This window comes from Girardinichthys multiradiatus, chromosome 21, assembly GCF_021462225.1.
Source record: "Girardinichthys multiradiatus isolate DD_20200921_A chromosome 21, DD_fGirMul_XY1, whole genome shotgun sequence".
NCBI classification, from domain to species: domain Eukaryota; kingdom Metazoa; phylum Chordata; class Actinopteri; order Cyprinodontiformes; family Goodeidae; genus Girardinichthys; species Girardinichthys multiradiatus.
Window position 1 is genome coordinate 39,108,821 of NC_061813.1, and position 23,406 is coordinate 39,132,226.

The following is a 23,406-nucleotide window of genomic DNA, read 5'->3' on the forward strand; positions in this document are numbered from 1 at the left end:
TCTTGACTGCTGTATAGGTGTGCTTTACATGTAAATATGATCAAATCTGCACCATAATTAAATCATTTTACTGCAACATGTGTTTGATCAAGAACATGGCTGCAGATCAGCAAACTGGACGTCAGCGATGTGATGAGGAAAGGTTTTCTTCTGGAGCTGCAGCATCATTGGACGTGTTAGAATCTGAACGTATGTTCTGGCAGTTATCATCTGTGCAGTAATTGTGTTTCCTTAAACCCCAAAAGACCTCTGCGAGGAAAACCTGACCGTCCACCTCATAAGGCCTGATGTCGGTCCGCTGAGGCATCAAACGCCCGCTGGAGATCAGCTCCTTGAAGGCCTGAGGGACAGAGCAGCAGTAGTTATGGATGGAATACGTTCCAATCAGGCCTCGATTATTTCTGCTTCCACACAATCTCAGCCTTCAGATGACAAACGGCATTCATTGATCGATAGGAAGTTTTAAACACTCTTTACAGTTTTTACGGGTTCTGACAAAAATATTATCCAGTTGTTCAAAAACGACCTCTGAAGGTGGATGTAGATGTTCAGTCTTCTTTGTTTCCAATTGTAAAAGGGTGTTCCCCAGAGCTGTGTGTTTGGACCAGTTCTGTTCGCTATATAAACTTCACTGTAAATTACAACTTTATGCTGACGACACAGTTTCTTATTCTTATCTGGATTTTTTTTTCAATTCTGCAATTATAATTTAATCTCTTTCATAACAAAGAGAAATCATTTAATTTTGACAGCAATTTTGGACACTTCCATACCACAAATATCTGGGTTAATGGAAAAACTGGCCTTTTAAATCTGCACTGATCCTGAACCTTAAACCTCTAGATGCTGTAAATCGCTCTGCTTAAAGATTTGTCTTTAGAGACATGAAACACCTTCCTCCATATTAGATCAAAAACTAGCCTTCCTGCTCTTTCTGTAAGAAGAGATCAACGCCATTCTACAATGTTGAAAAAGTCAGTCAGTCATTTTCTACCGCTTCTTCCATAGTGGGTCACGGGGGAGCTGGTGCCTATCTCCAGCAGTCTATGGGTGAAAGGCGGGGTGACCCTGGACAGGTCGCCAGTCCATCGCAGGGCAACACACAAACTACCAAGCACACACTCATTCATACACCTAAGGGCAATTTAGAGTGACCAATTAACCTAACAGGCATGACTTCGGACTGTTTGGTTATTACTTGCTTTATAAGTTCACTCGTCTTGTCTTGCAGGTTCCATATTTAAAGCCTAACTACTTATCTGTCATAAAGCCATGCTGAACTGCTGTGTTTTTACCTAAAGTCTGGAAACTTGGACAAGAAAAATGTGGAAGAACCGCCTCATACTTGGATAATCTACAACAAAGTCTTAAAGTCATTTATTCCTTTGTTTGAATTTCAGGTTTTAATCAATGATCTTATTGATTTAAAATGTGACTGTGATAGCTCTTATTCTTGCTTTCCACTTTTTTCCTGTTTCAGCTGATTTATTTAACATTTATTAATCTCAGCGGCATTGAAAATGAGGATTTCTCTCTCCTTATGGGCTTCTCGAGGATGAAATACTGAATGAAACATAAAAAAAGAAAGATGGTGACTGTTTAACTGAGGTTTTACCCGGCAGACGGGTTCCTCCAGGCGGTTTCCCCAGATGTAGACGTGTGTCAGAGTTGGGTTGATTTTCAGAGCCTCAGCCAAAGACAACAGACCTTTCATCCTGATGCTGTTTCTACAGACAGATAACCTGGAAAACAGAAATATTCATAACTACCAGACGAACATGCAGAGGTTCTTCAACCCAACACAGGAGGTGTTTTTTTTCTTGCTTTGACTCTTTCAGAGCTCTTAAGATTCATGTCCAGCCATCCAAAACATTTTCCAAAAGACACTTAAAACAATGTTTTATTCTTCTTAAATCACTTGAGAGAAGATTTGTTAAGATGCAGCAACATTTGGACTCACTCTCTCAGGACGCAGCCAGGCCAGGAGATGGCGTCGCTCAGGTACTCAACACCGACATCTTCGATACGATTGGAGGACAGATCAACAATCTCAATCGCTGTGTTCTGCTTCAGCACTCCGGCGAGATGCTGTGCACCATCATGGGTCACACGGTTGCTGCACAGATCAAAGGTCATGGTGAGATCCAAAATCCTGCTCCATCTTTCATTTTGCTTCCAGGAAACCAGGTGATTGGTCGTGATCATATGTTCCCAAGCTTCATGAAGATCTTTTATTGGTCTTCTTTGGCTTCTGAGCATTTTTGCTTGAACCTTTTAAGAAAACTGAACAGGGGAAAAGAGAAGTCAAGGAGACGTTTTATGCCAGAATGAGTCAAAGTCAAAGAAATCCTAAACATTCCTGTGGGAACGGTCGGATAAATGGACTGAAAATAGGTGAAAAAGCAGCCAAAGTCCAAAACCTTCAGAAAGTCTGGAGAACTGTTGATGAAGACCACTACATGGAGTTCTGGATTCTTGGAATGAAAATACAGACATGAGGACTGGGTCAGGACTTTTAATCATTGGTTGGTTCCTACCAGCGCAGGTCCAGGTACCGCAGGCTGTGGTTCTGCATCAGGCCTTCAGCCAGCCTTTCCATGCCGGTGTCTGTTAAGCCCATCTTCCCCAGATGGAGCTCCACCAGGCTGCCGTTTACACGAAACATCTCGGAGAAGCACACGGCCCATTCCTCCTGAGGTCAGAGTCACATCAGGTTTCTACCTGAAGATCAGAACCTGAACCTGCTGTGTGCTGCTCGGTGAGTTTGTACCTGGAAGCTGAAGAGCAGCGCCCGGCTCAGGTCCACGGACCGAAGAGTGGTGTTGGTTTTCAGCGCGACGCTGAAAGCGATCACACTAGGAGTCTCCTGCAGGGACAGAGGGAGGATCAGAGGAGGCGCTGCAGGTAACAGACTGGATGTTGTCAGAGTCTGTGAGATTACCAGGTCGCAGTCGGCCAGCTCCAGCTTCTGCAGCTTCCTGTTTACCAGCAGCATGCTGGCCAGGTGCATGCCTCCGATGTTACCGATCTTATTCCCTGACAGCCTGAGGGAGAGCAAGCTGCTGTTACCCTGCAGAAAGAAGGATTTCATCTTTGAAATAACATTTTTGGTCACAAATCTGAATCTTGTTTTATTATCCCTGCAGGAATTTCTCATGGAATTTTCCTTTCACATTTTATAGATAAAACTGTTTAAAATATCCTGCTGAATTTTCAGGGTTCCTCCACAGTTTTCATGTAAATAGTCTTAACTTTTCCAAATTTAACATTCCAGAGTTCCCAGTCCTTTTTTTCCCCATTTTAAAATATAACACAGAATTCCCCGAATAATTTATAGCTGATATGGACAGGCTTTAAATATGGAACCATGGACTGACAGGAAGGAAGCAAGTATGTAAGAAGGGACAAGGAAGGTCCGAAGGAAAGGTTGAAGGACACCAAGTAGGATGGAGGCAATGATGAAAAGGAAGGAAGGAAATTAAAGAGTTGGACTAAAAACGAACAAACGGAGAGAAGGAAGCAATTGAAACAAGGACAAAGAAGGATGGTAGGGCACAAGTGAAGAAGGAAGAACACTAGAACGAAACGGAGGAATGAAGAAGCCAAGGAGGACAGGAAGGAGACAAGGATAGGAGACACATCAGAAACAAAGGGAGGAAAAATTAACTAAAGAAAGGAGGGAAGGATGGAATGAAAAAGATGAGGAAGAAATTAAAGAAGGAAGTAAGAAAGATGTTAGAAGGAAGTAAGAAAGGACACAACCTGTAGACAATTTTCCACACTTATCCAGACCTGGAAAACATTGAAATGAAACTCCAGACATTTCCAGGTTGCTATTAACTGAGTTTTGTTCAGTGGAGCTCAAAGACAACTGCATCATTAATCACCATCTAAAGTCACCCTTATTGGACCGTGGTGTCACCACGTTCAGCCATATGGAAACAGTCGGACCACTTCAGCGCTCAGGTTTACCAGGATGAGGAAGTTCTCAGCATGGAAGAGAAAAGCTGCAGATGTTTATCTGTTTTTGTTTTGGGTGGAGAGGATTACAAACCTGCAGACAGTTGGCAAGAACCTTAGCTCCTTCTGTCTGAATGTTGTTAAATGTGAGGTCCAGAGAGCGCAGAGCTGAATCCTCCACCTGCTCAGCAACAACAAGTAGCAAGAATGAAAAACCTCAACAACCTGCGCCTCTAAATGAGATTTTATCTGGAATAATTGATTGTCTACCTCTAAAAGGTCAGCCAGGTGTCCAGCTCCTGCATCACTTACATTATCATACCTCAGATCCAGACCTGTTCAGATAAAACAGTTTAAAAAAACACGTGGAGTTCAGGTTCTGTTGATCCAAATCTGTCGGCTCACCTGTAACAGTCCAATTGTTCTGGAGACATTTGGACAAAGCAAAGATGTCATCATCACAAAGTTTCTGACAACCTTTCTGCTTGTTGTTACCTGCTAGTTTCAAGGTGAAACTCCTGCAACACAGAAAACCAGGATAAACTGTACAAATACTGTTTAAAAAACTGGAGCCGCTTCCAATTCATTTATATGTTCATTCATTTTTCCCCATTAAACGTTTCTCTTGTCCTTCACTTCTAGTTTAGTTTCCACCCTCTTCACCCTCCCTGTGCTCTCCTCTTCACCTCTCTCTGCTTCAGATGGTTGATCTCAGATACCTAAACTCATCCACCTTCATAAATTATTATTATTATTGTTAATATTATTATTCTCTCCAGGTTCTCCATCTGCACCTCACTCACTAAAGAGCACGTTATCTAAAGACATGATCAATGAAGGCTCCTTCCTGACCTGAGAGCTGATCTCTCACTCCTACCACACACCTCACCACCATCTCACTGCCCTTTTACAAAGTACTTAAAAATGGTTCAAATGTTGCTCCTAATACTAATAGTATAATATACTTTGATGAGAAAGTCAGCACTTTACTAATATTAATCTGTATTTTGTTGCTACACTACAATTAATATTTAACGCAGCAACGTTACAATAACTTTTTTGCTCAAATGACAATAACGTTTGTTAAACATACAAAATAATTAACGATGAAACAATTTAATCAAACAATTAGAATAAACAACCCTAGAAATATATCACCTGTTGTTATAATTAGGAAGGAATGACAGAATGTAAACAATAAGGAGGGACTCAAGGAAAGGACACAAGGTAGCACAGAAGGAAAGAAAGTAGGACAGTTAGGTTCTGATTAGCTCCAGAAGCTAACCTAATGTCTTGCTAAAACTTAACATTTCCGCCACTTTTTGACTCGGACTCAAACCCTCACCTTGTTGTCGGTGTTTTCTGTAGGTTTTCTAGAACAAGCGGGTTTATTTGAATCCCGAGCTGTCCACAAACAGCTCTGTAACACTCGGAAAGAGTCGGCTCAGCCATGACTGCGCCCGTTACCACGACAACACGGACCGGTTCGTCAGACTCCGCGTCATCTGTTTCCCGCCACTGAAACAGGAAACTGTTCCCGCACGTTTTCATATTTTACTTTGATTTGACCACAGCAGCTTCTGTGACATTAACAACTGATCGTTCAGCTGTTGTATTCTTTTAATTTTATGCTGTTTTATTGAATATTTATTATTTTTTAATCAAAACGTTTCACCGTTTTTGGATAATGCGAGGTCCAGTTCAGAACTAATCCACTTCGTATTTGTAGGAAATCTTCAGGTGAAATTGATTCGTGTTTTGCAGCCAGCAGACCTTTTATTGTGGTGGATGTGTAACTTCTAATATTCAGTTAAATTCAAATCGCTGCAGATTTTCATTTTAATCAAGCACAGGGCGACAGTGGAGAGGAACAATTCTCCCTAAAACATGTTTTATTTAAACACTGCATAAATTCACTTAAATAGCAGGTTTGATTTTTTCTTTTTTCAGTTTGATATTTTGCTTCTGTAATAAAGTATTAATTTATTTAAAGGGTTTTTGTTCACATCTTCATTAGGAATGCCTAAAAGGGTAGAGGGCGCTGTAGGCAGTTATTTGTAATCACAGGGTTCAGTGAAATAAAGTCCACATTTCCATTATTCATCAAAATAAACCAACTCTGATGCATATCAGCTTTATTTCACATTGCTTTTATTTATTAATTTTTTTTTGCTGTTTTTTTTTTATGCTCAACATGTGTAGTTATTCCTCACAGCTGTACAAGTAATGCAGATGTTTTGCAAAAATACAAATAAAAGAAAGCACGACCTGGAAAATCATGCTGTGTGTGCAGCAGTTTTCCAACTAAACTAAAAAAACAGCCCATCTATGAAGCCACAATCAGACGTGGATGTGAAAAACTACTTCGCTGGGCTCTAACTCACTACACTATCTGTGGACCAATGAAGAGACCCAAAACATTTCTCTATGCGCTGCTTGTTCCACCCCAAAATAAAGCTGTGAAATCAACGCAGCGTAGCCTGGTGCAGGAGGATGAAGAATGAGCTCGATTAATGGAAATAAACTGGATTAACTGCTCATGTTTACTGGGTTTAACTGAAGAGGTTCATAGTTAGGACATTTAGCTCGAAGCACAAACACATACTGTAGTATTTCCCTCTTCTGGTTTGTCTAACATCTAAAAAATGTCTTAATAAATATTTAGTTTTAAGCAGAAACAAGTTCAGAAATGTGTGAATTCCTCCCAGTTGCAGCCTGTGAAACATACGAACACCCCTGAAGTCCTGGAATAAAACATTTTCTGCAGCTTTTAATCATTTCAGAGACAAAACGTGAAAACGTAGCTAGAAGGAAGCTTTAAGCACATCAAACATTTGCCTCTCCTGATGCATGATCACAACATCTCTAGGAAGTTTCTGGATGCACTGACTTTCCCCACCTAAAACCAGACCAGTACGATCCAACAGGATGCAGAACTTCGGTATCGCCTTGTGATTCGATGCTTCCTGGTTGCCCTAGGAAGCCCCGTTTCCTAGATCAGTGCATGGAGGTAATTCGGAAGCGTTTGTGTTGAAGGATGAAGAGTGACAACTCTGCACATAAACTGAAATCCATCTGATATTGGTGCCGATTCTTCCTAGATTCATTCTGGGCCATGAAATCCCGTCTGGGTCTTAAAAAAGCTGTTTTATAACTTAGGGCTCAGATTTTGCTCTTGAAAAATCAAAATAATGACATCATCATTAAGGAGAAAAACTGCTTCTATGTTTTCGTCTCATATTTGCCAAAGTTTTGGAAATTTAACGGCAGCTTCACAGTTTGGAACCCCAAAGTTGAACCAGATTAAAGCCAAAGAACCACGAGACAGACTCTTTGATCCACAGATCCTATTTTAGCTCTGAACTGTTTCAGAAAGACTTTTCTCATCATTTTCTAACTTTTATATACACCAAAAATATATTGAACATACAAATCTATAGTTAGGGACCAAAAAAAATATCAGAGTGCTTTATTCTGCAAATCAAACATCTAAATCATCTAAAAAAGAATTTGTACACACTAACTGTAAAAGATCCAGTTCTAACTGTAAAGTTGTACTTTTGATAAGAATAATAATAAAAAAGCGTAAATAAATGAGCATAATATTCTTTAAATGGGATAAAAAGGGACTTTGTCTCAGGGCTAATCTGGTAATAATCAAATTTATGGGTCACCTGGTAAAAGGTTAAACTGTTATTAGTGCCCCGATGCCTGACAGACTGGATTCCAGCCGACCCGACCCGCCTGTTAGGTTTAAGTCAGAAATGAACTCGTCTGGAAATGTGACAATGTGGGAAGAAAAGTTCAGTCTGAAGGTGAAGTCTGATTTTATTCCAAGGAGAAGTTCGGCCCGTCTCCGGGCTCACTGCTGAGGAGACGCGGTCTCAGCCGGGTCCACCGTCTTGATGATGATGATCTGCTCCAGGCCCGTGGCGGGCGACGACGCCGGTCGCAGCTGCTCCACCAGAGCGTGGAGGGTGTCCGAGTTGATGGTCTGCTCCTGGTCGGCCTCAAAGGTCACTTGCTGCGCGGTGCTCAGAGGGTGGTGGACAGGCTCCGTCTTGAAGTCCTGGATGATGTCAGCGGGTTCGGTAGGCGAGGCTTCAGAGGAGGCGGTGGATGGTTCTGTGGCTTTTGGGTTCGGGGTGGAAGGTTCTGGGTTGTTCGGCTCGGCTTCTGGGATGGAAATCAAACCCTTGGTCTCCTGCGAGAGTTTGCTCTGGACGAAAGCCACCGGATGGCTGGAAGAAAGAAGGACGACTGCAGGAAGACAAAATTCAGACCATTATTTATTATTTTCTCCACTGATTCACAAAGTAACCAGAGCAAAGAAGTATGAACAGAAAAACAGTTACCATGGTGACCTTTTTAGCGGATGCCACAGATTTAAAAAATAAATGCACATACGTTCTTAAAGGTGCAGAACTCATTAATTAAACACTCAAAGCTAAAAATAAGTGCATCCTATCAGCTCACCGGCTCGCGCCCTTTCTTTGTGTTGTCGCACTTCATCAGCGTGAGCCTTCTCCTGATGTTTGATCATGTTCTTCACGCTGGCAAACCGGTTTCCACACAGCAGACACTGCACACCAGAGTTTCCATCTGTACAAGCACACAGACATGCACAGGTGAGCGCATTTAAATATTTATCACTCTGTGGTCAGAACCGGAGCAGAAACACAATGTCTGTCTGAATGCTGCCAGAATTTTAGTTTCTTGAACAAAAGTTTTTGTTGAAAGCAGCCGTTTGCCATCAGGGCGCTTTTAAATCTCTCGGTAGAGTGCTGGTAGATCAGGTCTCCAAGCTACTGTCTCTCAGAAATCCGTCTTTACTTCCGACTCGCTGTGCAAACCACCATCAAAATATTTACTTTATGTTCTCTGAATTGAGCTGGAGGCTTGGTTATCTCTACTTTTGTCTTGGGTGGTCATTATGTTATGCTCATTCACTCTTTGGCAACGTTCAGCAACGTTCTAAGCAGCATTGTGAACATATAACTGAATATAAAGTGCAGGAGGTTTAGATCTTTAAAACGGATTAAAACCCAAAGCAGCTCAACGATCCGGTTCATGCCGTCCTGAATCAGCAGCTGAACTCACCGGGGTGAAGTCTCCTCAAGTGCTTCTTGAGCTCAGAAGACGTCGCAAATTTGGCGTCACAATTTGTCTGTGTACATTTATACGGAGTCTCGCCTGAAACACACAGAAACACAGAACGGTGCTTCAGATGGAGATGTTCTCTCTTCATGGGACCACACGTCAGCGTGGCGGTGTGAGAAATAAACATGGAGCTCCACCTGTGTGTTTTCTGGCGTGGGCGATCAGAGAGGAGGACACGGAGAAGGACATGCCGCACAGGTCGCACTGGTACGGCTTCTCGCCGGTGTGGCGCCGCTTGTGGTACGTCAGCGTGCTGGACTGGGCGAACGCCTGGCCGCAGATGTCGCAGACGTACGGCTTTTCTCCGCTGTGGAGTCTGTATGAAACAAGATTATTAAACGATCTTTTAAATCAAAAACGTTAAAGAATTCATCCTCTTTCCGTCTAAAAGTCAGCGATTGTGATGTAAGGGTGAATGAAATCAGAACAAATATATTTTACTACTCTGCTCATGAATATTAAACTCATCCATCTCCATCCAGATCAAAACATGGAAGCAAGATGAAATATCAAAATGGCTCCTGTGAGTTTCACTCCAGAGCGCATTTAATGCAGCTGCAGCAGGATAAATACCTGATGTGGATCTTGTAGTTGGACGACGTGGCGAACTTGAAGCCGCAGCGTTCGCAGGTGTACGGCTTCTCCTCTCCGTGGTGCATCCTGCGGTGAGCGACCAGCTGACACTTCTGGGCGAAACACTTGTCGCAGTCGCTGCAGGTGAACGGCTTCTCGCCTGGAGACAGACAGGGAGCGGGCCGAGTAAGACCAGAACTAAACTGGGGTCTCTTCAGAAGCATCAGCTGATCTGTCACCAAATCAGGTTTGATTTTATCCGTCAGCTGAAGTTTTCAGATTAAACTAAACCTAGAATATCTGCAGAGTGAACTCCAGGTTCCTAACGAACACATTGAATATTTTTAAATAATGAAAGCTATTCCACTTAAAAACGAATAAATCAGAGGTCATGATTGGGATCCTAATTCTGTAGCCATGACCAAGACAAAAACGCTTTCTTCTAACACCACCAAATAATGAGGGAGAAACATCGTCTTAACCTGCAACTGACATGAAAACATCTGGCCCAAAACTATCCGAGTTTACTAAACCTGGGTGCAAAAAGATTCTGTTTGGACCTGTTGTTGACACGCATTCTGGGTGATTCTGTTCCAGGTGGACCGCTCTAAGCACGGACTGTGGAGGGTTGCAGATCCCAGTGCATTACTCTGCCCAGCATCTGGCTTAATACTCCTTACCTGTGTGAATGCGCAGGTGTGTTTTCAGCTGTGTGGCCTGTCTGAAGGTCTTGGAGCAGAAGATGCAGGAGAACGGCTTCAGCCCTTTGTGGATCTTCTCATGTCGCCGCAGGCTGCTCACGTCCTTAAACAGTTTGTTGCACTCGCTGCACGTCAGAGACATCTCACCCATTTCTGAAGGATCCTGCTCCCCAGCCTCCCCCTCATCATCTGCTCCCATCTCACCACTCTCCTCCTCCTCATCCTCCTCCTCCTCCTCCTCAACTTCAACCTTCCTCCTGCCTCGACCCCGTCCTCTCCCTTTTCCTCTGGCCCTCCCGCGGCCTCTCCCTCTCCTTCCCTCACCGCTGCTCAGTCGGGGTTTCTTAATCGGGAGCTCGTCCTCACGTGAGGGGCTCCAATCTGCAGAGGTGTCTCCAAAGTCCTTCAAGCTGGTGTCAGAATCTCCTACAGACAAATCATCTGCTTTAAAGGCTCCCCTTCCTCTGCCCCTCCCACTTCCTCTGGGTCGCCCCCTGCCCCTGTAGCTCTGGGTCTTAGGGGCGCTTTCACCTGAGCCGCTCTGCTCCACCTGCTCACCGCTGAAGCTCTTTGGTCTTCTGCCTCTCTTCCTGCCCAGGCCTTGTCCAGAACTCTTCAGGGTTGTGGGTGTGCAATCGTCGCCCCCGTCTCCCGTTTCTAAATCTCCGTCCCGCGGGTCGAAATTGTGGACTTTCCCCTCCACCCCCTCTTCATGTATGTCCGCGGTACCAGAGGCAATGGACAGAGGAACCGGAGAAGTTGGGCTGCTGGGGCTCGGAGGAGAGACTTCTGCTTCTTTGTCCACGTCGGACTGGGAGGTTTCACCAGATTCAGACCAACAAGGAACTTTCACCAGGTACTTTGTGGCCTCAGACATCCCCAGGAAGACAGCCGCTCGACGCACAGCAGCCTGTCTGGTGCTAAAATCAGACAAAAAGAACATTTAAAACCTTCATTTTTTACTTTCTGGCAGAGGACCGGCCCAAAGGGTTTGGTGTAGCTGTGGTAGAGCTTTACGGTTTATTTCCAGGAATATAAAAAGGTAAAGTAAAGCTTCAACATTAAAACAACATCAGTGCTTATACGCTTACCTGCTGACATTCATCTGTCCGGTGTAAACAAACTCCAGAAGCTTCTCCAGAGAGTACCGGCTGACCTTCTCCGGGTCCAGAGTCGTGAATTCTTCGCCCTTTTCAGCCTGGACAGAGAAATAATCGCTGAAGGCTGCCAGAATGTTGCGGTGAGCTCTGAACTCCACATCTTTCACCATGATGGTGATGTCACACAGGAAGTCCATCTCACGTTGCTGATGCAGGCGCTGCAGGAGCAGCCGTCCGTGGTTGGCGACCTGAGCCATAGCTGCTGCTGCTGGAGGACGATTCAGAGGACGGTGATCAGCAGAACCCAAGCTATTATTTGTTAAAACAGGGTCTCTGGTTGCCCTTCAGTCAGCCCTAAACTCATTCAAATCTTCACAAATTGAACTTTCAGGATTGTTACACACTGATGCAGCCATTGCAAAAAGAAAGTACACCCTGTGTCACTTTAAAGATCTGGACTTTAACAGGTTCCATAAATATTATATCCAGCTTCCTGATGTATTAATCACACAAAGGTCCGAATTAAGTGCAGCTCAGAAACATCGAGATGTAGAGTTTAAATGGGGTGTACTTTCATTTTTACCATAACTGTTTTCAACTTCCTGAGAGAAAGTACTCCTGGCTCAGTGCTTCTGTGTCTCTTATCTGTCCTTTCAACCTTCAGCTGGTCACTCACACTGAGCCTGGTTCTGGTTCTGCTGGATGTCGTTCTTTTCCACTTTCACCACCTTGCTTGCTCAGGATGAGGGGTTGCTGGAAAGACACCGACTCGATACAGTGGGTGGCCCCCTTTCTACTGACTGGCTTTAAATAACTCAAGAAAGTTTACTGCAGTTTATTCTAATAAAGATGAAACTGGACCTAATGTATCTGGATCTGAATACAACGAAATGACTGGACTGGATTTCAATGAACATCTACACTGCTGAAAAAATAAAGGGACACTTAAACAACACAATAAAACTCCAAGTAAATCAAACTTCTATGAAATCAAACTGTCCACTTAGGAAGCAACACTGATTGACCACAGACCACTTCTCAGTACCGATGATTTCTGGCTGATGTTTTGGTCACTTTTGAATGTTGGTGGTGCTTTCACACTCGTGGTAGCATGAGACGGACTCTACAAGCCACACAAGTGGCTCAGGTAGTGCAGCTCATCCAGGATGGCACATCAATGCGAGCTGTGGCAAGAAGGTTTGCTGTGTCAGTCAGCGTAGTGTCCAGAACCTGGAGGCGCTACCAGGAGACAGACCAGTACACCAGGAGATGTGGAGGAGGCCGTAGGAGGGCAACAACCCAGCAGCAGGACCACTACCTCCACCTTTGTGGAAGGAGGAACAGGAGGAGCACTGCCAGAGCCCTGCAAGATGTCCTCCAGCAGGCCACAAATGTGCATGTGTCTGCACAAACGGTTAGAAACCGACTCCATGAGGATGGTATGAGGGCCTGACGTCCACAAATGGGGGTTGTGCTCACAGCCCAACACCGTGCAGGACGCTTGGCATTTACCAGAGAACACCAGGATTGGCAAATTCACCACTGGTGCCCTGTGGTCTTCACAGATGAAAGCAGGTTCACACTGAGAACATGTGACAGACGTGACAGAGTCTGGAGACACCGTGGAGAGAGATCTGCTGCCTGCAACATCCTTCAGTATGACCGGTTTGGCAGTGGGTCAGTAATGGTGTGGGGTGGCATTTCTTTGGAGGGCTGCATGACCCTCCATGTGCTTGCCAGAGGTAACCTGGCTGCCATTAGGTACCGAGATGAGATCCTCAGACCCCTTGTGAGACCACATGCTGGTGCGGTTGGTCCTGTGTTCCTCCTAATGCAGGACAATGCTAGACCTCATGTGGCTGGAGTGTGTCAGCAGTTCCTGCAAGATGAAGACATTGAAGCTATGGACTGACCCACCCGTTCCCCAGACCTGAATCTGATTGATCACATCTGGAACATCATGTCTCGCTCCATCCACCAACGTCACGTTGCTCCACAGACTGTCCAGGAGTTGGCGGATGCTTTAGTCCAGGTCTGGGAGGAGATCCCTCAGGAGACCATCCACCGTCTCATCAGGAGCATGTCCAGGTGTTGTAGGGAGGTCATACAGACACGTGGAGGTCACACACAATACTGAGCCTCATTTTGACTTGTTTTAAGGACATTACATCAAAGTTGGATCAGCCTCTAGTGTGTTTTTCCACTTTAATTTTGTGTGTGACTCCAAATCCAGGCCTCCATTGGTTAATACATTTGATTTCTATTAATGATTTTTGTGGGATTTTGTTGTCAACACATTCAACTTTGTACAGAACAAAGTATTCAATGAGAATATTTCATTCATTCAGATCTAGGATGTGTTATTTGAGTGTTCCCTTTATTTTTTTGAGCAGTGTATTAAATAAATAACGTTGCAAGGATACATATGAGAGCACCACACTCACTTGTGCATAAAATCTATAATGCTTCCTCTTACATTTTGTTCTCCCAGTAGCACCAGTTACCTTCAGGCAGTTCATGCTGCGTCTCTGAGAATAAACCCAGTTGGCTCAAGCTTTCTTCCAACACTCTATGACATTTTTAAAGACCTTTTATCTCAATATTGCTTTATTTATGATTAATTGCACTCTGCTGCCCAAGACTAAATATTATAATTGAGGAAAAGAAAGTATTTTTAATTGATTTTTATTCTGTAATGGAATTTATTTTATTTCTAAACAATAAAATTAAATACCAGAACAAAAGATGAGTATTGATTATATATTAAGGTTGGGACTGATATAATTTACTACTTTAATTTAGCAAATAATAATTATTATAATTATTATTATAAACATTCTATGTATAAAGCACTTTACAGAGAGGTTTTACACCCAGAATAAAACAGGAACTACAATTAAAAGAAAGGGGAACTATTTTATGTTGCTGCCCAAACAAAGTGTTTATACTGAGTTTTAAAATGTATTTTTTATTATTTCTTATATAATTATATCTTTTTAGAAATAATAGACACAAGTTGTATAAATCTTGTCGTGTATATATTTATGTTAGACCTGACTTTAATTATGTAAATAATAATATAAATGCCCAAATCTATCTATATCTAGATGTATCAATCTAGATCTATCTATCTATCTAGATATATATAGATAGATATATATAAATAAAATGATTATTTGTATGATTATTATTACTAATCATAAAAATAATTGTTTTTGCTCTGATTTTATTAGTTTATTCCAATTTGTACCCCACTAATATTGTAATTATGTTAATAACACAAATTAAATCTGATCCCCCCCTAATATTATTTTATTGCTAGCTTACTGCCCGTTATTGTTGAAGGGAATTATTTACAAGAGGGACAGTAAATATCTTTATTAACTTTGTATTTTATTTTGGGGGCTTTTTGAGACCTAGTTTGACTATGTGAATAATATGATAATAAATTGTAATATTGTTTCTGGTGGTATATTACATTGCTGGCCAAGAAACATCTATAATAGAGGCAGGAAATTATAACTGGTAGATTGTTTTAAATTTACTTTGCAACATTTTTTATAAATTCTTATTTCAGACCTTTTAAATGAGTACCTAGTATATTTCAGGTCAAAATTAAGTTGTATTGATAATTTAATTGTGCAAATAATAATAACACAAATACAAAAACAAACTAACTTTAAAGCAGAAGGAAAACTTACCCTCTGGGTTGATTTCAGTGCTGCTTCGCAGTCAGTTTCACCTCCTTTTCTCTGCAGACTTGCGTTGGAGGTGATACAGACAGAATGAGCAACATTAATAATATTCATTAACAGTCTGAATATGTATTAATCATGTACATAAAAGCTTGAGGTCTGGCATATCTTCTGCAGCTCAGACAGGTGAGCTGAAGGAACAGATTTTGGAAAATAAAAGCTCCCTCCAGTTTCCTGGGGGGCCTTTAGCTCCGGCTAATGCTAGTAGCAGCTATAGATCCCGTTTAAATGACCTCTGCAGGATGTTTTCTGCTCAGCGCCGGTTTATAGAAACATTTCACGCCGTTAGATTCAGCAGGGAGCCGGTATTCCTCCCGGCAGGTGTCGGAGCAGAGCGGGTGATCTGTCGGACCAAAGCTAACTATTTTTGCAGCGATAAAAAGCGCGGAAAACACTGAGCTCTTATTTCGAAGGTTTGACGGTTTCTACAGGCGGAGTCCGCGTAAGCAGTCACAAAACACCGCTAACACGTTCGTTTTAGAGACGGAATCTTCAAATATGGCGTCAGTGGTTTTAATTTCGTTGTATAAATTCGTTATTTTTAATCCAAAGCGAAGGAATTAAAAGCAGAAAACTACCTTCTAATATCCGCGATCTCCAGCCATTAGCCACGTGATTTTGAGGGTCTCGCGAGACGTGGCTGTTGAACAAAGATGTTCCATGAGGTAGAGATGATTACTCTCACACCTCGACAACCGACGGCATACAAGCGGGTCATTATCTTTTGGACGCTGTCAAGGAGATTGATACGATTTTAAGGTAAAGAGATTATTCTCTTTTACTTAAAATTCCCAGGTCTTGAAAAGCTAATTTTAGAAGATGCTTTCTTGCAACCCACTCAGTACGTGGAGAATTATCAGATCTATCACAGCCTATAAGCAGAACGACCAGCAGCTCAGTCATGACCCAGCTCGCCTTGACACCTTAAAAAACTTATTTGGACGCTTTGACACTCCAAGCAGCAGAAGGACTATGCTGTCTCGTTAGCACTTCACATGGCCCTGACTCAATGGCTCTTCTTTCTCAGAAAGCTGAAACGGACTGGACTCTCTACTCAGCTGCTCACAGGGCCAGACACATTCCTACAGGAAATAGATTCAGGAACATCACATCAAAAACAAGTAGACTCAGAAACGGTTTCTTTCCCAAAGCTGTGAGGGCAGTTGTCCCCCTGCAGGCAGACACTAAACATCCCTGCTGACAATCAAACAAACCACCAGCCCATCTCAGACTGTTTCAGCACCAGCTGCACTTTATGTACATACTAAATACTACATGCCACATTCCATGTACATACAGTACCTTGTGAAAGTATTCGGCCCCCTTGAACTGGTCAACCTCTTGCCACATTTCAGGCTTCAAACATAAAGATTTAAAATTCAAATGTTTTGTGAAGAATCAACAACAAGTGGGACACAATCGTGAAGTGGAATGAAATTTGTTGGATGTGTCAAACTTTTATAACAAATAAAATACTGAAAAGTGGGGTGTGCAAAATTATTCAGCCCCTTTACTTTCAGTGCAACAAACTGACTCCAGAAGTTCAGTGAGGATCTCTGAATGATCCAATGTTGTCCCAAATGACTGATGATGATAAATAGAAACCACCTGTGTGTAATCAAGTCTCCGTATAAATGCACCTGCTCTGTGATAGTCTCAGGGTTCTGTTCAAAGCGCAGAGAGCATCATGAAGACCAAGGAACACACCAGGCAGGTCTGAGATACTGTTGTGGAGAAGATTAAAGCCGGATTTGGATACAAAAAGATTTTCCAAGCTTTAAACATCCCAAGGAGCACTGTGCAAGCAATCATATTGAAATAGAAGGAGTATCAGACCACTGCAAATCTACCAAGACCCGGCCGTCCCTCTAAACATTCATCTCGAAACAAGGAGAAGACTGATCAGAGATGCAGCCAAGAGGTCCATGATCACTCTGGATGAACTGCAGAGATCTACAGCTGAGGTGGGAGAGTCTGTTCATAGGACAACAATCAGTCGTACACTGCACAAATCTGGCCTTTATGGAAGAGTGGCAAGAAGAAAGCCATTTCTCAAAGATATCCATAAAGAGTCTCGTTTAAATTTTGCCACAAGCCACCTGGGAGACACACCAAACATGTGGAAGAAGGTGCTCTGGTCAGATCAAACCAAAATCAAACTGTTTGGCCACAATGCAAAACAATATGTTTGGCTTAAAAGCATCACAGCTCATCACCCTGAACACACCATCCCCACTGTCAAACATGGTGGTGGCAGCATCATGGTTTGGGCCTGCTTTTCATCAGCAGGGACATGGAAGAGGGTCATAATTGATGGGAAGATGGATGGGTCCAAATACAGGACCATTCTGGAAGAAAACATGTTGGAGTCTGCAAGAGACCTGAGACTGGGACGGAGATTTATCTTCCAACAAGACAATGATCCAAAACATAAAGCCAAATCTACAATGAAATGGTTCACAAATAAACGTATCCAGGTGTTGGAATGGCCTAGTCAAAGTCCAGACCTGAATCCAATCGAGAATCTGTGGAAAGAGCTGAAGACTGTTGTTCACAAACGTCTCCATCCAACCTCACTGAGCTCCATCTGTTTTGCAAGGAAGAATGGGCAAGAATTTCAGTCTCTGGATGTGCAAAACTGATAGAGACAAACCCCAAGCAAGGGTGGCGCTACAAAGTATTAACGCAAGGGGGCCGAATAATATTGCACGCCCCACTTTTCAGTTTTTTATTTGTTAAAAAAGTTTGACACATCCAATAAATTTCATTCCACTTCACAATTGTGTCCCAATTGTTGTTGTATCTTCACAAAAAATTAGAATTTTATATCTTTATGTTTGAAGCCCTTAATGTGGCAAGAGGTTGACCAGTTCAAGAGGGCCGAATACTTTCGCAAGGTACTGCATGTTTTCTTTTTCTAGAAGTGTTTTTAAATTTTGTGTCTATAACCTACTTGTGTATCTTTTGAGCCAGATCTCAGCTAAATGTCATTACGGTGACATAATAACAATAAGGAATCTTGAATCTTAGGTTTTGGAGTTAAAGTAATTACTTTCAACTTTGAATTTTGTACACATATGATCTGATGAACACCAAGCTAACTTCTGTTAGCATAACAAGCCAATATCAACAAATTGTTTCTTTGTGCTGAGGTTTTTTGCAATCTCAAACTCTATCCTGCTAAGGATAAAGTGTGAAATATGATTTTTTCCCCCTACTTACCTAATGTGGCCTCTTTTCTCATCTAGCAGCGCCTGTGAGTGGGCAGCAAAGCCTCGGTGACCCGTCCCCCCCTTGTCTTGTGTCATGATGTATGTCTGGATGGGTTGTACTGGACTTCTAATTTCCCCTCGGGGATCAATAAAGTATCTTTGAATTTAATTTAATTGTTTACATCTTTTCCTCCCTTCCTTCCATCCATCCATCCAAAGAGTGATCTTTATCTCTTTGTTAAGGAGGATTTAGAGGAAGGGTCAGAAGGTAGAGCTATGGTAGCCGTTAACATAAAGTCAGGTGGTTATTTTGGGCAATGACCTGGTTTTGGAGGCCCACAGATGTCCCAGTGGCCAGATGTTGGAAGCATGGGTTTATAAGGGCACCAATACACATAAATGTTTCAGTCACCCAAATAAGACCACATCTCAGAGGAGTGTGGTGTTCTGCACCAACCATAAGAGAGGTTCTTAATATCTGAGCCTGCCATATGGGTCCACAGCTTGAACCCCATTTTGTACCATGTCCTGGTCCACTGGGGTCAGCTGGATGATGGGTTTACTGTCCCATAAGTAGGCTACGTTTGGAGGTGATGAAACTAGGTGGCATGGACTGATAAGAATGGTGTTTATTCATGTTTATTAGGGGAGAAAAGTCATGTTAACTTTGCTTTGGAGAAACTCACCAGTCTGGGATCATGGTGTCCTGGTCTGATCAGTGACGTTGGTTTCTCCATGTCCCAAAACCCGTTCATACATGGCACGTTTGTCTACACTGCTTGCATTATGTTAAGGTTTTCTTGTGGTCTACCAGGTACCTCACTTCTTGTCCAATCAAACATGACTGGGATCAGCTAAGATGTTAGTGCTGAAACAAGATGGATGGATGGAAAAATCCACAACTTTTCTCAGGAGTGGTGAACATAATTAACTCCTCCTTGGAACTGCTGTTGCAGATGTTCACCTCTGATCTGGCTCTGCTTTTCCAGTCAGGCAGGTTAGCATCATTCAGGTGCATCCGGCATCTCAGGAATGTTCATCAGAGCTTACCTCAGCAGACGCACTGGGTTACCCACTACACCCACGCCTTTTTCTTCTGTGTCAGAGTTGTACATGGAGATAAGGTATTTCTCATATCTGAGTAATCTGGCGCCCTACAATGTACAAATATGCCTCTGATAGAAAAGATGAGATACAAGGTGCACAGAAGTAACGTAAAGCGGTTGAGCAGGCATCCCATATATGGAGGCTATTAGTCCTCAATGCAGCCATCCAGGTTCAATTCCCGATATTGGGACCTTTGCTGCATGTCTTCTCCCTTCTCTCTCTGTCCACTTCCCATCTGAATAATGCAAATATAGGCCACTATTGCCAAAAGAAAAACTTTAAAATGAAGTAATAGTGTGTTATTTATCTTAGAACACTGGAAATACTTCTTTCATTGCACGGCTGAAGTCCAGATGCTTAGTGTTAGCCTAGTTTCCTCATTTGAAACCCAGTTTAGTTGTATGTTTTTAATCAAATTTTCTGCTGGAACACCTTATTGATTCTACATTTCAACCATTTGACCAAAACTGTCATCCTCAACTGAAAGCAAACTGGTTAAGATATTACGAACCAACCAGGAATCACCCAAGGTTCAGGGCTACCCATCAACCTGAACATCAGTGTCCCAGTGAAACCTGGTTTAGATTACTATGAACTTATATGAAGGACTGTTTGAAAACCAGACTGAAACTGACAGCTGTCTGTCCACTTGGACAACCCAAATGTCCTCTGGAGAAAGGTTGAGTTATTTGGCCATAATGAAAAGAAGTGTGTCTAGAGGAATCAAAATGAGGCTTTTAAACCAATTGTCAAGCATGGTAGTGGCAGCATTATGCCAAGGGGTGTTTCACTGCAAGTGGCACAGGTGTATTTCATAAAGTGAATGAAAACATGAATTAGGAGGACTGCCTCCTTTGGTTTTACGACAGTTGATGCCAAACATGTCCTCTGTTCTGGTGTCCAAATAATTCAGTTTTCATCTGTCCAAAGAACATGATTCCAGTAGTCCTGGATTGATCTAAGCTCTTTCTGGCAAACTTCAGTCTGGCCTTCATAGCTTCTTAGAAAGGAAAGGTTTCCTTCTTGTGCACATCCCATAAATGCTTTGCAGTCAGCTTTTAGATTGTTCAGGAATTCACTTTCATATCACCTTAGCAAGAGCTGGCTGTAGGTCCTATCATGGCACTTTACAGTTTTTGGAAACTACTTTAAGCATCTTGCGGTCTGCTTTCAGGGTGTACTTGATTGGACTGTCAGATCTGTTTTGAATGTCCTCCTCTTGTATTGGCTAGTTTTAAATTATTTTGAAGCATCTTTAAGTTCCTCGCCAGACTCATAAGCTGCTCATAATCTTCTTTCTGAAGGTCTCAGAGCTTCTTGGATCTCACCACGGCGTTCTCTCTCACTTCAACAGTCAGGAGCACCAAACTAAATGTCTGAGAGCTCCTTTAAATGTTGAGTAATGATTTTCTCATCATGTATACCCAATATTATATGTCCGTGTGAGATTTTAGCTATTATTCTGCAACCGAAATTGCATTTTTTATTATATTTTTCAGTTTTGATTTTTTTTATACAATTTGCATTTTTTCAGATCTTTAAAATTAATATTAAATATCTATATATCCAGATATGTGAGAAAAACACAGACTTTTCTTGGGTGTTTTAATTTCTTTACACACCTGAGCCTGTAGGTCTTATTTTGAGCTTGTCTGGATAAATCGGTTCAGATAAATCATTAAAATTAATATGACAGTGATGCAGATTGAAGTTCTGGCCAGAACCGTATCTCCTAAAGAACATGAATGTCTGGGTGTCTCAGAGTAAGTAATAAGTCTCTGCAGATGCTGCGTTCATCCTGGAGCCGACAGAAATGTAAACGAGAAGCTTGGCTGGGGTTTCACCTGAGAAGAGCAGATGTTTCAGTTTGTTATGATGAAAGAATTTCAGTTTCTTCCTGCTTGATGTGGATTAATATGGTGTGATTCTCATTGAAACTCACTGTGTGGGACCAAATGTGACAAATGTTGGGCAGAAAAACAAACACCTAGCCCCCAGAGGTCTGATAGGTCAGTCAGTGTGTGGCTGATTATAACAGAGTTGGAATATGAGACAGCAGAAAACTTTTACAGGAAGGAGTTCCTGTGGTCCACAGAGGGGAGGTCTATCCTCCTGTTTATACCAAACTGTGGGACACATTATTCATTGAAGTGGAAAAGCTCTGAAACACTAATTTCTTTTCATTTTCCTGCAAAGAAACAAGACATTCTGTACCCTTTTCAGGTGGTCCTGAGCAATACTTCTCCAGTCTTTCTGAAGGTCTTTTGTTGGACCAAAGCTATTTTCCTTAACTTCAGTGCCATACCTGACTGTTTTCAGATTTTCTTTTGAGGATGGATAGCTGGATATGTGGACGTATGAGGGCCAACCTGTGTGGACACCTGGACACGGAGATCTGGACCAGATCTTTACGCTCTCAGCCCTCCTGAGAAGGTAACAGGAGTTTGGCTCTCCAGCCTACAAGTGTTTTGTGGACCAGTGTCCTCTGAGGCATTTTGCTCTAGGAGGATATGGTTCTGGTTTGCTTTTATGGACTAATCAGTGCACATGTAATCAAAATAAGAACTGATCCTGGTGTAAAAGTCAGGTTTGACTCCACCAGGCGTGTCCTGTGTCACAGTCCCTGTCTGTGGTGTCAGAGTAGGAGACATGGACCATGCAGGCCGACAGCAGAATCCAGCAATGAGTAAAGAAACCAGAGAGCTTAAATACAAAAAGGAGGGGTGAGGAGAAGGCGTTCCCAGCAGACGAGTGATCAGGAAGGGTAAACACCTTTAGTCCTTAAGAATAGTTGAGACCGATGAAGGGAGAGGGAGCTGAGGGAGGAGAGGAAATGAACAGGAGCAGACAGAGAGGACTACAGGAAAGGAATCTGACACAGAATAATAATTAAAACTCGATACAGGAATGAAATAGGAAACAAAGCACACAGGAATAACTACTTATAAAGAACATAAAAGTGAAACATAACGATCATTAAGCTGAACCACAAATAAGCACCAAAACCTAACATCCAAGGATCATGACAGAGTTCATGTTCCTGATGAAGGTGGTTGATGGAGCAGGACATGGATAGATGATCTGGGCTTTCATCCACAGTTAGGAGGAAACAAGCAGTTTTTATCTGAAATTTTTGTTTGGAAAAACGGCTGAAAGAGTTAAAACAGAAAAGTTTCTGTTACCCTCCTGACTTTTCTTCCTATCTGTGAGATCTGTCACTTTTTCTTTAGGATAAAGTTTATTTTCACATTTGTCAGTCATTTTCTACCACTTATTCCATAGTGGGCCGCGGGGGAGCCGGTGCCCATCCCCAGCAGTCCATGGGCAGGGTACACCCTGGACAAGTTGCCAGTCCACCGCAGGGCAACACACAAACAACCATGCACACACACTCATACACTTAAGGGCAATTTAGAGTGAAAAATTAACCTAACAGGCATGTCTTTGGACTATGGGAGGAAACCGGAGTACCCGGTGAGAACCCGTGCATGCACAGGGAGAACATGCAAACTTCATGCAGAAAGACCCCTGGTTGGGAATCGAACCCAGGACCCTCTTGCTGCAAGGCAACAGTGCTACCAACTGCACCACTGTGCAGCCCTATTTTTACATTTGCTTTTTGTAATTTGCTCAAGTTAAACGTAGAGACAGCAACTGTCTTTCTCCTTGCCTCTCCCACCTAAACACAGATCTCTTTATTTCTCTCTGCAGAAAAACGGCCTCCTGCTGCCAGCTGCATTGTCTGCATGTCTTTATATGTGAGCTAACCTGTAATCATCTCAATGACCCTGTAGGAACTTCAGGTTTCTCAGCACATCTGCAGTGATTCTGGTTATTA

General features: G+C 42.6%; 3 protein-coding genes across 14 annotated transcripts in view; 1 reads left to right on the plus strand and 2 right to left on the minus strand.

The window, feature by feature from the left end:
• Nucleotides 1-52: 52 nt before the first annotated feature.
• Nucleotides 53-5,437, minus strand: lrrc34 (leucine rich repeat containing 34). Its single transcript, XM_047350073.1, has 10 exons — nucleotides 5,306-5,437; nucleotides 4,366-4,478; nucleotides 4,231-4,295; nucleotides 4,055-4,141; nucleotides 2,942-3,070; nucleotides 2,771-2,866; nucleotides 2,538-2,692; nucleotides 1,961-2,116; nucleotides 1,616-1,742; nucleotides 53-340 (listed from the first exon to the last, which is right to left on the minus strand). Exons 1-10 carry the CDS (start codon nucleotides 5,410-5,412, stop codon nucleotides 122-124), a joined length of 1,254 nt encoding a protein of 417 aa, XP_047206029.1. The 5' UTR covers nucleotides 5,413-5,437; the 3' UTR covers nucleotides 53-121.
• Nucleotides 5,438-6,094: 657 nt separating this feature from the next.
• Nucleotides 6,095-16,413, minus strand: mynn (myoneurin). Of its 12 annotated transcripts, XM_047350033.1 has the most exons (11): nucleotides 15,828-15,931; nucleotides 15,196-15,253; nucleotides 12,171-12,247; nucleotides 11,697-11,762; nucleotides 11,486-11,592; nucleotides 10,374-11,314; nucleotides 9,694-9,853; nucleotides 9,258-9,436; nucleotides 9,061-9,153; nucleotides 8,437-8,562; nucleotides 6,095-8,220 (listed from the first exon to the last, which is right to left on the minus strand). In XM_047350033.1, exons 5-11 carry the CDS (start codon nucleotides 11,497-11,499, stop codon nucleotides 7,823-7,825), a joined length of 1,911 nt encoding a protein of 636 aa, XP_047205989.1. In that variant the 5' UTR covers nucleotides 11,500-11,592; nucleotides 11,697-11,762; nucleotides 12,171-12,247; nucleotides 15,196-15,253; nucleotides 15,828-15,931; the 3' UTR covers nucleotides 6,095-7,822. The 12 variants fall into 12 exon arrangements, with proteins under 12 accessions (XP_047205989.1, XP_047205985.1, XP_047205979.1 ...); XM_047350029.1 differs by lacking the exon at nucleotides 15,828-15,931 and adding an exon at nucleotides 16,173-16,189 and having other exon boundaries at nucleotides 11,486-11,762; XM_047350023.1 differs by lacking the exons at nucleotides 12,171-12,247; nucleotides 15,828-15,931 and adding an exon at nucleotides 16,088-16,167 and having other exon boundaries at nucleotides 11,697-11,759.
• Nucleotides 15,946-23,406, plus strand: part of pld1b (phospholipase D1b) — a 72,128-nt gene continuing 64,667 nt past the window's right edge. Inside the window, exon 1 of the mRNA XM_047350012.1 lies at nucleotides 15,946-16,008. The gene's annotated coding sequence lies outside the window, so the exon portion shown is untranslated. The remainder of the gene's footprint in view (nucleotides 16,009-23,406) is intronic.

Bases quoted from the DNA above. Each gene is read 5' to 3' on its own strand.
- lrrc34 (XM_047350073.1), bottom strand. From the start codon at position 5,412: ATGGCTGAGCCGACTCTTTCCGAGTGTTACAGAGCTGTTTGTGGACAG. The intron at 4,296-4,365 runs GTGAGCCGACAG...TTATCTGAACAG, and splicing joins GAACAATTGGACTGTTACAG to GTCTGGATCTGAGGTATGAT. The intron at 3,071-4,054 runs GTTTGTAATCCT...TTCTTTCTGCAG, and splicing joins TTCTTGCCAACTGTCTGCAG to GGTAACAGCAGCTTGCTCTC.
- mynn (XM_047350022.1), bottom strand. From the start codon at position 16,152: ATGACTGAGCTGCTGGTCGTTCTGCTTATAGGCTGTGATAGATCTGAT. The intron at 11,763-15,195 runs GTAAGTTTTCCT...ATCGTCCTCCAG, and splicing joins CACTGAAATCAACCCAGAGG to CAGCAGCAGCTATGGCTCAG. The intron at 11,593-11,696 runs GTGAGATGGACT...TTCTCTGTCCAG, and splicing joins GCAGCGCCTGCATCAGCAAC to GCTGAAAAGGGCGAAGAATT.